The 13,750-nt window shown below is 49.6% G+C and overlaps 5 protein-coding genes across 5 annotated transcripts; 2 read left to right on the plus strand and 3 right to left on the minus strand.

Annotated features, from left to right (window-relative positions):
- Window positions 1-1,167: 1,167 nt before the first annotated feature.
- Window positions 1,168-2,428, minus strand: FSUBG_6089 (uncharacterized protein; the record flags this gene model as incomplete). Its single annotated transcript, XM_036684251.1, has 2 exons — window positions 1,168-1,838; window positions 1,900-2,428. 2 exons carry the CDS (start codon window positions 2,426-2,428, stop codon window positions 1,168-1,170), a joined length of 1,200 nt encoding a protein of 399 aa, XP_036538450.1.
- Window positions 2,429-5,819: 3,391 nt separating this feature from the next.
- On the plus strand, window positions 5,820-6,098 carry FSUBG_6090 (uncharacterized protein; the record flags this gene model as incomplete). The annotated part of the gene is made up of 1 exon (XM_036684253.1): window positions 5,820-6,098. The coding sequence occupies one exon, from the start codon at window positions 5,820-5,822 to the stop codon at window positions 6,096-6,098; it is 279 nt and encodes a 92-aa protein (XP_036538451.1).
- Window positions 6,099-6,324: 226 nt separating this feature from the next.
- Window positions 6,325-6,726, minus strand: FSUBG_6091 (uncharacterized protein; the record flags this gene model as incomplete). Its single annotated transcript, XM_036684254.1, has 2 exons — window positions 6,325-6,633; window positions 6,679-6,726. 2 exons carry the CDS (start codon window positions 6,724-6,726, stop codon window positions 6,325-6,327), a joined length of 357 nt encoding a protein of 118 aa, XP_036538452.1.
- A 1,008-nt stretch (window positions 6,727-7,734) lies between these two features.
- Window positions 7,735-9,978, plus strand: FSUBG_6092 (laccase 2; the record flags this gene model as incomplete). Its single annotated transcript, XM_036684255.1, has 6 exons — window positions 7,735-8,064; window positions 8,122-8,676; window positions 8,731-8,875; window positions 8,931-9,215; window positions 9,268-9,548; window positions 9,598-9,978. The coding sequence occupies 6 exons, from the start codon at window positions 7,735-7,737 to the stop codon at window positions 9,976-9,978; spliced, it is 1,977 nt and encodes a 658-aa protein (XP_036538453.1).
- Window positions 9,979-10,165: 187 nt separating this feature from the next.
- FSUBG_6093 (putative subtilisin-like serine protease) lies at window positions 10,166-12,875 on the minus strand (the record flags this gene model as incomplete). Its single annotated transcript, XM_036684256.1, has 3 exons — window positions 10,166-12,301; window positions 12,347-12,703; window positions 12,750-12,875. The coding sequence occupies 3 exons, from the start codon at window positions 12,873-12,875 to the stop codon at window positions 10,166-10,168; spliced, it is 2,619 nt and encodes an 872-aa protein (XP_036538454.1).
- Window positions 12,876-13,750: the final 875 nt, after the last annotated feature.

Consider the following 13,750-nt stretch of genomic DNA (forward strand, 5'->3'; position numbering starts at 1 on the left):
ACGCCTTTTCACAAGATTTTGAGGCCTACTGAGACTGAGTCACATGTATTGGAGGATCAAATTCTGTGAGATGCCTGCGTTCGATACTCCTGGAGAGATGACACCAAACGAGCCTTTCGGAGGTGTCAAAATGGACAGCCATGCGTTGCACTGTGCAGAGGCTGCTATAGCACTAAAATTGACAAACCTCACCTTTGTTTGCAACTTAGTTTTGGCAAACTCTTCTTCATTGCCGTGTTAGAAAACATGCACAAGGGCAAATATCGCCAGGAAGTGAGAGATCTCCCCGAGTCCTATGAGGGGCATGATGCGGTCAAGATATGAGGGGAGATGGGCCCCTTAGTGCAGGCAGCTGATACACCGTTTCAAGAGAGAGGATCGATGATACTACCCAATAACCTCTATTAGTGCTGCGAATTAATAGATATCAGGCTGTGCAGGGAGCAAGTGTCGTATCGCGCCAGAAATCTGCCGCTAGATGGCTCATATCGTACACAGACCGAGATCTACGCAAGTGCTGACATGGTGACTCATGACTTGAATTGCTTACCAGATCATTCCTAATTTGATCTAAATAGGTGTCCTAACAACAGCGCCAGGAAGACTAGTAAGGCGCTTTCTCTGGGGGCCAAAGCTGGTCTGGGACTAAAGTACTTGTACCGTTCTTGACAGTGAGGTCTGCTAACTGCTAATATCGGAATTTGGTAGCAATGAAAGTGAGACAGAACTTTACCAATATAATGTTCAAGAGTAATTGGAACTCGGTTCACATAGATGTTGATTAACTGAGTAAAATTCACTGTAACGTCTTGTGGTAAATACCGGATCAGCATGTTCGATTTCGGGACCTGTCCGATCTGGCACGGAAGATAGCAAAGGTAGCAAATGGGGAGCGTCGTGGCAACACTGAGTGAACTGATTCGGGTAGTTTGCCTTAGACGTATGTAGAATTACCATACATTAGTTGCCGGAAGCTACCTTGTCAGGTAGTAAAATGCGATATTAGGTGCTTGTTATTGAGATTTCCGCTTTCGGATCACCGAATAACTTCCGATATGAGATTCTATAGCGCCGAAAAGACTACCTTCTCATGCCATTCATGAAGATATTCTATAGTCTATCTACGTTATGTTGTCTATGCGATCTTACCATTTCTTTCCAGCATGTCTATGGCTCATTTACAACCTGAAATAACGCCTCTTTAATCCTCCCCAAAAGCGCAATAACCTGCTGCTTCACGCTCTTTAGCATTATAAGCTGAGCATGTCTGCCCTCAATTGCTGGGCTTCTCTCAATATCATCTACCAGCGCCCTGATCTTCCGCAGCTGCACCACCGTAAGGAGCTGCAACATACTCCCCCATTCTTCAGTCTGGTCCACATCGTATTCACCCACGCGCAACTGCTGCTCTAGATTGGTGCCATCCCTCGTGTACCAGAGTATCTTCTTGTTGAGCATGATAAGCTTCTCGCAGATCATGGCAAGAAACAGCATGGCGTCTGGGTCGGTGTAGCAGCTCTTGCAGTGGACTACCTGTGTGCACTGGATACATGATTGTTTTTGGAATGACAGTGCAACGTCAGCTTTGCAGGGCTTCATGTCGTGCATGCGAGTTTCAAGCTCCTCGAGCAGTGACTTCATGACCTTGAGACACTGGTCACCACAGGCACTGTTGCTAGCATTGGTGGAATTGCTGAATATTCGTGTAGCTGTCGTGGCTGTTGATGCGCGAGAGTCCAAGAAGCTGAAAGTGTCGGCCTGTGCACTCCGGGGCGACGGAATACCAGGTATACTATATGGCGACCAGTGAAAGTCCGGCAAGGAATTGGAGTCTGGCACTAAATTTGCGAGGAAAAAGCTGAGCGACTTGCCATTTCCTTTGAGAAAAAGGGAACTTACGGTCAAAAGTGGAGGGTTCCAAATCGAAGAACACGAATTCATCCCCCGAAGTGTTGCTGCCCATGGCCGCATCTTCTAGGAGCGTTGCATTCAACGGATTTGCCAGGGGATCAACAGAAGAACTGCTACCATTCTGACTACTGCTATTCTCCTCCTGCACCGACGCGCTCGGGGAGGTTTTGTTAGCAATAGTAATAGTGCTCCGCATAGTATCCGATTCGGACTGTTGCTCGGAAGACGGCGACTGCGACCTCGTGGCATCATCATTCTGCCGCGCCGTCCTTTTTCGGTCCTTGCGCCGCACGTTACTTCCAAAGAGCTGGGTATAAGTGCACTCTGTAGAACAGGCCCTGCAGCGCTCACAGCCCGTCTTGCGTCCCGTGCATCGGAGCTTCTTCTGGCGGCATTGATCACATGCCGTGTGCTGTAGGACGTTGTTGCCAAGAGCGCTGAATGCGGCGCCGTCTGCTCGTTCGACGAAGGTGGGCCCTGCGTCTGCTGAATGGTTGAACTGGAGAGTGCCGAACATATCGGTGAAATGACTATTTCGGTACAAGATAGGCCTCTTCGTGTACGAGAGTCACTATGCCGTACAGGTTCAGGTCGATAACACGAATCAGGTTTCAACTGTCGGCATTGGCCAATTAGTCGTTTGTCTATGATATGTCCCAATGTCGGTAGTTTCCGAGGGCATGTGCCAACAGCTTCTTCAATTTAGCCGGAGGTTGGAAATTCACTGGCACTCGATATTTGTTTCGGGTGATATCCTCCCTGAGGACTGCCTAATCCCTCTTTTAAGGTCAAAGTGGTCTGAAATGCCACTCCAGCGCACACGCAGGCGATCCCGGTGGATTAGCTGGCTATCAAGATATTTTGGGGGCGCTGGTCAGCCTGCATTCTCACCTCATCCTTGAGCCCCCCCCTCGGCGTCGAGACTGCCGGGTACACAAAGCTTGTTCTCCCCACGGAGTGCACGCCATTCATTACTCAATCATCTCATTGGTTTCCTGCTGCAATGTACAGCCACTGTGCTACCTGCTTTACTGAGACACACGCCTGACTGTCCGCTGTATCATTAGCGGCTTCCGAACATCAACAATAAGCTGAACGTGCATAATCATGAGCCATATTGAGGCTAGCTTAAGAAAGAAAGTCAGCCCTCTGGAACCTCTCCCACAACGTTAAACGCCTCTTTCTGGTGTTTACGGTGTTCATAGAGGTGGGAAATGTCTCCACGGCGAGGTCGGGTCTTATCGAACCTCATTTAAGAGTCGATAATTTCCATCAAATACTTTGATCCCTAGTTTGTTTCAGGATCTGCATTTAGGGTGGCACAGTATACAATTAGATATACGCCTGCGATATTTTACCACTTGGCCGTAGTAATGCCGTACGTTAGCCAATCCCCATTCCTATTATCGGCCGCCCAAACCGGTGAAGCCCTTTTACCCCTGCTAAGCACGAAGGACCCGGCATGCATATAAGCGTTCGCATTCAGCGGAGAATCACCCCACGCTTCGGTATCAATTTACAGGCCAGGGCCCTTCCAAAAGCGTAGCTATCAGTAATAAGCTCTCTTGGCGGATAACGTCCGCGAACGGTTGCTTACGTGACTGCATAAGAGTCACAGTGTACTTACCTATCAGTTTCAGCCGCATATGCAATGACGGAGAAAGTTTCCAGGATAAGGCAAGTCATGTTTTGGCACATCAAGTTAACCGAGTGTGGCGATTCAAATGTCTTACTTCTGGTCACAAGATGTAATTTTCGTATTTCGCATGACGCTTCGAGGCGCCACTAGCAGATATGAACTGGCTGAACGCTGCATGGGATTGCTCTCACAGTCAACGCATGTTTACTTATTCGAGTCTTGTTCCATTAAAACCATAATGATGACTTCATGACTTCGAAACAGTGACGTGGCGCTTATCGATATCTCCCTCAAAATCATGGAAATGGTGGCAAACTAACGTTAGCATGTTGTTATCCAAAGACTACCTATTAATATCTGCCGAGGCTCACGGCATCTGACTCAGACTCAGATGAACCAACGGACTATTATTCCGCCTCCATGATGGAATCTTATGTGGAGAATTTTGATATCGTAAGCCTGGTCAACGTATCTCCGGGGACCAGGACCGAGAGCATAAGAAGCTATGAAATGAGACATTTGTGATGACAAAGACGACAGCAAGCTGCTAGCCTAATGACATCCGCTCGAGGCAGTAAGGCCGCCGCGCAAGTACTCGGCGATCTCGTAAGCTCATGTGTTACCCCAGCGCTGCAACGGTCCTCCAGGTAGAGCCAAAATGGAAGGTCAGAGGACACGGACAGCTTAGGTAGCTAGATGGCTAGAGTCCCAAACATCAGGCAGGTAATAGCCATAGACACCTGAATTCACCCGGAAGATGCGAAAAAGTAAGCTCTACGGAGGCCGCTTACGTATGCGCACAAGCAGAAGGATTCCGGCTCCATCACGAACGCAACGGGCCGTTCCTCGTGGGAAGAGAATTATTCCGGAAGATGCCCTTTTCCTCCGGCGAGCAAGTCGGGTCAATCCCCGACCGACCTCTGCCTGAGAGTAAGCGCTAGATTCGTGGCTGCAACCTTGCGGGCATTTCTGACTCTGATACTAAGATATCAGTGGTCCGAATTGGGAAGCTGATTCGAGAGAACGTAATCAAATCCCGGGGTGAGAGGAGGTCGCCCTGCTTTCCAAATGAGGCAATTGTCCGTCTCAGTAGAATTCTAGGAATACAGGACAATGAATGACTTCTATGAAAGAGGAGGTTTATTATATAATCATAACCTACAGCCAATCACTTGTCGAGAGCGACAGCTCCCATGAGAAATCTTGTCTCCTCAGATCCAGGCATCAGCATTGCACCTTTATGAGTTGGTGTCGCGCCCATCGACGTTCCAGAACCTGTCGGCGGCGGTGGCCAGGGTGTCTGTCCCCGCCTAGGGCCCTCCTTGCATGGCCACGATACTGTGTCGTGGCTGCTGATCTGTCTGGTCTGCCCGCTCGTCAATCAAGTTACACAAGCTCACCGACACTGTTGAGGCATACGGCAACCCCGAAGGTCTAGCCAATGACTTCAACGTAGTTTTGTCGATGTTGCTAAGCAATGGATGCTCGCTCAGCCTGCGTTACAGGATGAACTAAGGTCGTTTTGGAGGGGCTATTGGACGACACGTTGACGGAGAGTAAAGAGCTAACGGCACTTTCTGCTGGGCGTCAGAATTAGATACTTTGTCATGAATATATCGGTCATTATGGGTTCCTGGCGATAACTTGAACAACTGGGCATTTCAGGACTCGATGGAGAAGGCGACAACATGACTGGTAATTATTGATATAGATATGATTACTTGATACGTTAAACTCGGCTTTGACTCTACAGGCGGCATTTCAGGGATTCGATTGACTGGGGTTCCAACTTATAGCTGCCAAACGTGTTAAAGACTATATCTCGGACCTCAGCGAGCCAGATATAACTCGACATCCTCAACACCATCGGAAGAACCTGGGTTAATAAGTTCCTTCGCGGCGATCCAGCTCTACAGGGAAATATAGGCAACGCTTCTGAACAGGCTGTAACAGGCGTAGTCCGCATCGATCTCTACATTTCTACGCCGACGTACACGAAGGATACAATGGCTTTTTAGATAAATCTAATAAGAATATTGCTGGAAGCTGTGCAGGCCGGAAGTTGACTGGCAGTCAGCCAGATGCGAAAGCAAAGACGGACCTCCGATAGAACAACTAAGTGCCATTTGCTGATTTAGAACAACGGGACGCATTGTCATCGCGAGTAGCGTAAAGGCTTATGCACCAAAGAACAATATACTAGCTACAACTGAGAGCTCATGCACAACAGCTCGTTGGACTGATTGACGGTCTTCGTTCCGATTTCATGATGGACAACTTCACCATCAATGTCGTCGTAGCCGCAGATCCTCTTACAAAGTTCCTCTCCCATGCTCTAGCAAGGTCGCTCCTGGCTACTGGTCTTCGTGCCATTTCGGCTGAGCTTTTGGATAATGCCCTGGTCTACTCTGCGACGGCTGAGCAGAACAGATGTGTTGAGGACTATGATGGAGATAATCTAGCTGCTAGCAGTAAGAGCAGGTGGACTGTTTGGTTGATCGTTATTTTGAATGGCCGGTACAATGAGTTGAAAGAGAAGTACACTTAGCCGAGGAGATATTGACCCTGGTGGGGTGCAAACAACACTTACGAGAGTCTAGGAGGCAGTCATCGGCTCCAGACGAATTGTTTTATAGAATGTCTTGTGAATTGAAAACGCTCTGGTCTCTTCACAAAATGCCTCAATCAATGATATTGAACCTTATTAGTTGCCTTGGCACGGCTATGCATATACACCTGTGATATAGACTCGATACAATGCACAGCTTCGATCATCAGCCGAGATTCTCGGTGTCGAGTCTGAACCATCCCTGCTCATTAATAAACTCCACAATCTCCTTCAAATCCGTCGGCGAAACAATTCGCTGCACCCATCCACTCTCGCCGTTGTAGATATAATACTGCTCGTTGATCTCAATCACAAAAATGACCTCGTTGCTGCTGTACCGGGTCCTGAACAGCGGTTTCACCACTCCATCAATACCATAACCGCCAACAAGGTCAGCGACCTCGCCATCATCGCCCCATTCACTATCACCTCCAAAGTCTTCGTAGTTGACGGTCCATCCGGTGGGAGGTTTGACCTGTCGAGCGTTAGCGTTGGAGGTTTATGGTGATGGGGTACGGACATTGGTGTTGGTTACGACCTTGCCGTTGACGACTTTTGTTAGAGACATTTTGTATGCAATTGAGAGTACTTGCAATTAGAAGAGGGATAGTTTGGATAGATGGAAGTCGTGTAATTGAGCAGGTAGCTAGGTGGTGCAGATGTGCCGAATAAATACAGATCACTGGAGAAAGCCAAGCGCTACTGACGCCAGTGATAAACTGGTTCACTTTTAGTGCAGACAGTCTAGAACGGCCAGCGAGCTCGTGGCTGATCTATTGCCCTGCTTAGTCCACTAACTCCAAAAACGTCTCCCTTGTGGCGTCGGCGGGGTCCATGGCTAAAGCATTCTTTGAGAAACGTGCGTGTCACAGAAAATCATCACAACAACAGCAGATCAAGCCAATGCCGTCATCACCAGGGACTCTCGGAATGTCGACGAAAAGACAGAAGCAGTGCAACAAGCAAAGAGAACGAGACATGACGCCATGTCCAAAGTCCCCTCACGCTTATGCCTCCCTTGCTGACATGTTCATCGCGTGGCTGGCTGAATACACTCTCAACCCAACGCGCCCAGCGAACCATACGGCCCGGAACGGCACGGCACGGCGCACGGTGCGTTCTCGTCGCAATAACGTTCCCAAAAGAGTTCGTCAGCACCGCCGAGACCTGAAAACAGCTTCAATCCCCTGTACGCTAGACCAGATTCTCTAGCCAAGGTATTTCAGCTCAGCACTAAAAGAAGTGGCGCGTCCCCCGCACCCGCTGAGGAACCTCAATGAAAACGCCATCCTGCTAGGAATACGATAGTTTCGCAGATTATTGATTCACGGCGCGTACTGATTGGCGTGATCGGCGTTGAGTTGGACAACGGCTGAACAAAGTGGCTTGTCACGTACAGGAAGCGGATATGTGACGAGACAAGAGAGTTTTCGTGAGAGAGTGAAAAAGCCAGTCGCCCATGGTCCCGCGTTCCATTGAACTCGTCGTTCTACCTCTGCAATTGATGCTTTGTTACTGAGTCAATTGACTAAAATACACCATATTGTTGTTGAATTCTCCATCAGATTGGATCAAGATGTGGATTACAGACGCCTGCAAGGCTGTCGTGTTATCCTTCGTGGCGGTATTCCACTACCCGTCCGTCTCAGACCAGGGGCCTCATCAAGATGTCATGACCTTCACTCACGGACACTCCACGCCAGAAATTGACTACCCGTATTTCGACTCACCAAGTGGTCCTGATCAGGACGGCAAGGTCTTCACATGCAATTACACCGACCTCAAAGGCTGGAAGCCATGCACAACTAAAGATGATCGCTCATGCTGGTTGAAGGGTCCATACGGGCAGAACTTCACTACTGAGACAGATTATGAGAACTTCTGGCCTATTGGAATAACAAGAGAAGTAAGTCGTGGACTATCATCGTTTAGCTTATTTAGCTTCTTTTCTGACTGGAACCAGTACCATCTCAATGTCACTGATCAAGCCATCAATGGCGATGGTGTTGATAATCCATTCGGCAAGGTCTTCAACGGCAAGTACCCCGGCCCTTGGATCCAAGCCTGCTGGGGCGACCTCATCAAAGTCACCGTGCATAACCATCTCAAATACAACGGTACAACTATCCACTGGCACGGTCTTCGACAGCTTGAGACCTTTGAGATGGACGGTGTCAACGGCGTTACTCAATGTCCCATTGCGCCTAAGGACAGCTATACTTACACTTTCCGTGCTGTTCAATATGGTACATCGTGGTATCATAGCCATTATTCTCTGCAGTATGCTGATGGCTTGGCTGGCCCAATCACTATTTATGGGCCTTCTTCTGCGCCGTTCGATGAGGGACGAAATCCAATTCTCATCACAGATTGGAGTCATCGTAGCGCGTTCCAATCGTGGCAGAGAGAGCTTGTGCCGAATCCGACAAGACCTATGATGAATGGTGTTTTGATCAATGGCGTGGGGAACTTTGCTGGCAGTTTCCCTCGCGAGCGCTTCAACATGACAGTTGACAAGGTTAGCTACTCGATTACACTAGATGTTATCCCAGCATTGACTGACATTTATCAGGGCAAGAAATATGTTCTTCGTGTGATCAACACGTCTGTTGACACTACATGGATCTTCAGCATCGACAATCACAACTTCACTGTTATGTCGACCGACTTTGTGCCAATCCACCCCTACTCAGTCTCTCACCTTGTCCTCGGAATCGGTAAGCATGCTCACTCACCACGACCATCTGTAGTCATTCTCACCGATATGAACAGGTCAGAGATACCATGTTGTGCTAGATGCCAACCCCGTCAACACTACGAAAATGCCTGCAAACCCAGACGGAAACTACTGGGTCCGAACCGTGGGAGCAACTGGCTGCAAGGGCTTTGAGCCAGGTAATGAACCTGATGAGCGTCAAGGCATTCTACGGTACAATGCTTCGAGCAAACTTGTTCCCACAACATTCCGCGTGAACTACTCGCTGGAATGTCGAGATGAGGCTTATGATAAACTCACCCCGATTTGGAAGTGGAATGTCGATCCCGTCAAGATCAACTGTAAGCTGCACTCAACCTCAATATTTCTTAACCCCTCTGACGTTTGACTCAGACACCGAGAGCCAGTTCGATATTGGTCAGTCCAAGTTCGCTCATAGACCTGAGTTGATGGACAACTTCACCTGGTGGGCCTTTGGCGAGAACCCTCTCTGGTTGAACTTTTCCAACCCTACCATTCTGAACCTCAAGAACACGACGTGGAATCCTGACTATGCTGTTGATCTCGTTGTACCTGACTCTAAGAAGGATAAATGGGTCTACATCGCTATCACGGCCCCTCCGGCTGCCATAGTTAACAAACCCAACAGAGGATTTCTTCCTGTCGCTCATCCTGTAAGCTACAATCCAAGCTCTCTTAATTCCTGGATCTAACACGTGCTAGCTTCATCTTCACGGCCACGACTTCGCCCTTCTAGCGCAAGGTACCAACTTCTCAGACCTAGATACAGGAAAGGTGAAGCTCAAATTCGACAACCCTCCTCGTCGCGACGTGGCACTTCTTCCAGCTGGAGGATACCTCATCATCGCTTTCAGGGCCGACAACCCGGGTTCTTGGCTGTTCCACTGCCACATTGCTTGGCATGCTTCCAGTGGTCTGGCGATTCAGATCCTGGAGCAACAGAAGTTGCTGAATAGGATCTTGGATCAGTATCCCGAAAAGATGAAGGAGGTGAATAGGGTCTGCGATAACTGGAATAAGTGGCTTAAGAATGATACGAACCTTTGGAATCCCCATCTCTTCCAGGATGATTCGGGTATCTAATAGGCACAATATGAGTCAGAGTGGAGGTTGAGATCCAAGAGATTGAGACTGGATAGTATGTGAAGACATAAAGAGATTCCATTATCAATGAATGATACTATCAGATGACTGCTAGCTACATTCCATCCACCACCGCTGTCCGTACAGACATAAAAGTCGTTTCATAAGTTCCAAGCGATCATGATGCTCAAGGGTACCTCACACCAAAGACGGGTGATTCCGACTTGTCCCAATCACTCTCCTTCTTCTCATCACCGAAGATCCTCAGAGCCCTGTAAGCGACCTTGTACTTTCCAGCAGGGGCGTATCCTCCATCAGCCAGCTTTCCATTCCAGACAACAGAGCCCTTGCCCATGGGGTTCCACAAAGTAGGGAATCCAGCAGGCGCTCCCAGGCTCTTGGCAGTGGAGTTGCCAGAGACAGGAATCAGCTCGGCCTCAAGCTTAGCAGATCCAAGGGCCAGCTTCCATGCCAGAGCAGGAGCGGGCTTATCGTCAGTAGCGTTCTGGCCCTTGACGGGTAGAACGAAGGTGGTGTTGGCGGGAACGGGGTTGAGCTCGTCCTTGTCGTTGGACTTGCTGATCCAGGTATCATCGGAGGCGAGAACCTTGGAGTCGTGGAGAGAACCGGTGAGACCTTGGTAGGGAAGAGATAGGGAGATATCAGTTCCATTGATGGCGATGTAACCAGACCAAAGTGCGAGGCGCTTGGCATCGAGACCCTCGGGAGGAGTAGGCATAACCTCAATAGTAACAGAGTCACCAGCGCCGATGCTGACCTTGGCTTCGCTGAACTTAAGGCTGGCCTGGCCATCGGCAACATCGTTGGGGAACTCGGAAGCATAGATGCTGTCCTTGGCAAGAGTGTAGACGCTCTTGGTAGGAACATGAGAGATGCTCAAATCAAGATCCGTCTTACCAGTGTTGTGAAGGGTGAAGTTGAGGACCTCGGTGAAGTGATCGGTATCGTTGAAGGCCAAGCTAGAGCGGCTCAACAGGAGGGTAGAGTAAGCAGCATCGTAAGCCTGGATCAAACCACCACCCTGTTGAGGGACAGGAGCAAGGTAGTCATAGAACTTAGCACCGTCGTTGAAAAGAGTAGGGTTGGAAGTAGACGACAAGAGGTTTTCAAGGACCTCAGGGTCAAGAGTACCGCGGACCTCGGCGATAAGGGCAATGACTCCAGCAACCAAGGGACAGGCCATAGAAGTTCCAGAAAGAACAGCATAACCGCCCTTCTTGAGAGGATATGTCGAGAGGATGTTTCCACCGGGTGAGCCGAACTGGGGCTTGACATCGAGCTCCCAGGTAGGTCCCCAAGAAGAGTAAGTGCTGACAGCGCCACCGGTAACATTGTTCTTGCTCTCCTCAAGAATGACCTTTCCATCAGAGCCATCAGACATCTCGAGAGTGACGGTAGATCCAGCCTTGAGAAGCTCAACCCACTTGACACCAGTCTTGGCGGGGACCATACCAGCAGCAACAATACCCTCAACGGTTGAGACATCAATGGCTGTAGCACCGCTGGCAACGTTGTTGTAGACGAGAAAGTACTTGGCACCATGTTTAGCAGCGTTTTGAGCCTTCTGAACAAAGGTACAGCTTCCACGACGGACCAGGACGATGTAATTGCTAAGATCAGGAGTATCCTCAGGGTAAGCGTCACAGCCGCCATTGGGAACGGTAGGGTCCAGGTTAGGAGCCCAAAGCGGGAGGGTGACCTTGCCCCAAGCAGCAGGACTACCCGCAGTAGAACCAAAGTCGATCTTCTTGCTGCTGTTGTCAACGGTGTAGTGAGAGATGTTGAGAAGAGAGACGTAGTCGCTGTTGTCGTAAGAAGCGATAGCCATGACCTTGTTACCGTTGGCAGCAGTGCTAGCGTAGAACATACCGACATCACCAGAGTTGCCAGCAGAGACGGTACAAGGGACACCCTTCTCGACGATTCGAGAGACAGCGACAGCCCAGGGCTCCTCAGACCAACCGCTAGGGCCTCCAATGGAAGCAGTGATGATGTCAGCGCCATCCTGGTAAGCTTGGTTGAAAGCGGCGATGAGAACATCGTTACCGGCCTCTCCGGAGCAACCGAAAACTCGATAGGCGCCGAGGGTGACTCCAGGAGCCGCACCGGTAAAACCGTACTCGTTCTTTTGGGCAGCAATAATACCAGCGACGTGAGATCCGTGCCCTGCGCAATCCATGGGATCATCATCGGGGTAAACGGCATTGAAGCCGTCGTACTTATCACCGACGAGATCAGTACCGAAAGAAACAAGACAGTCGGGACCGAAGCAACCACCAAGAGCAGGGTGCTTGTAGTCAATCTAGTAATGTCAGCCAGCGTCTTGACTCAAGAGTACAAGACTTACACCAGTGTCGACAACAGCGACCTTGATACCATGGCCAGTGATACCCTTCTCTCGAAGCTTATCAACCTGGACCTGAACGTGGGGTGAGAATGTATCAGCAGTATCATTCAGATCACGCTTCTTGAGAGGAGCCTTCATGCCAGGCGTAGCAGTCCACTCAATGCGAGGCTTAGGAATGCTGTAGACCTTGACAGGCCACATGTTCTTGACCGCGGGAAGAGCCGCCATCTTGGCAGCCATGTCCTCAGCGGTAGAAACATCGTCAAACTGGATAGAAACGCCCTTGAACAGGTCGTAGTCGAACTTGACGCGGGTGGTGTACTTGTCATCAGCAGTCCTGTAAAACTTGGCGGTATCCTACTACTGTTAGCAGCGAAGGGAAGTGTGGTGGTGAGATGCGTACGTGGTTCTCCTCAAACTCGAAGATGTAGGCACCTGGGACGTGCGTAACAGCGGTACCCTGCTCAGTGTCTTGAACGGCAGCGGACAGCCCTGCGAAAAGCAGAGCCGTCAATCCTAGACGGACCATAATGAATGTGTGTAGTGTGATATAAAGAGTGACTTGTAAAGAATAACAGACAATGCAATAAAGAGGGTGGAGCAGTCAAGAGAGTGACAGGATACCAGAACGAGTGGTTGAAGAGAAGACCTTGGCAGATCAACGGCGTTATCACAACATTATATAGCCTACACGGAGTGTCCCGCCCTCCTTGGAAGATCTGTATGCGTCCAGATCAAGCAACCCCGTCTACGGAGTATATGCAGGAACATGTGATGCCCCCCCAGCGATACAAACCCAAACCTGCATGACCTCCCATAAATGCTTCCAACGACCTCCAGAAGTTCCAGAGCAATTACCATAAGTTCCCTCGCTCTTATCAACAGACCTACCAGATTAAAGTTAGCGCAGGGAAGATCGTACTAGCTGATCGAATGAGCGTCTAGATGCTAGCCTTGGCGCTCAGGGGAACTACAGGGGTCAGCGTTGCACTCGCGCGGGTTCAGTATCGAATGGGGGACGTTAGCCCGTGGGACTTTTATCCAAGTGCCGCGACTCCGCTGCCTGATCCGTAATTTAAATGCTGTATCTATGTATGTACGTCGATTGATAGAGCAGGTCGACGAGGGGACCTTTTTGTCCGTGGGTTTGGGGGTTTCCTATCGTGGTTAGGAGAGATGGCGACATTCAAGACGCGGCATTTCTCCGCTGATAGCGGAACCATCGTGAGTCGTGAGAGATAGAGTTATGAAGCCGCTGCCGTAGTAAAGGCGATCAAAAGGTAATTGTGAGAATAGGCTTCGGCTTGTTGGAGATCACTTTATTCTCGGGCTTTTGCGGCGTATCAAATGAATATCTCCGAGTAGCACCCTTACTCGTGTAAACTGTAATGGCTGGATTAGACT

The sequence above is a fragment of the Fusarium subglutinans genome (genome assembly GCF_013396075.1).
Source record: "Fusarium subglutinans strain NRRL 66333 chromosome Unknown NRRL66333_c0000061, whole genome shotgun sequence".
NCBI lineage: Eukaryota > Fungi > Ascomycota > Sordariomycetes > Hypocreales > Nectriaceae > Fusarium > Fusarium subglutinans.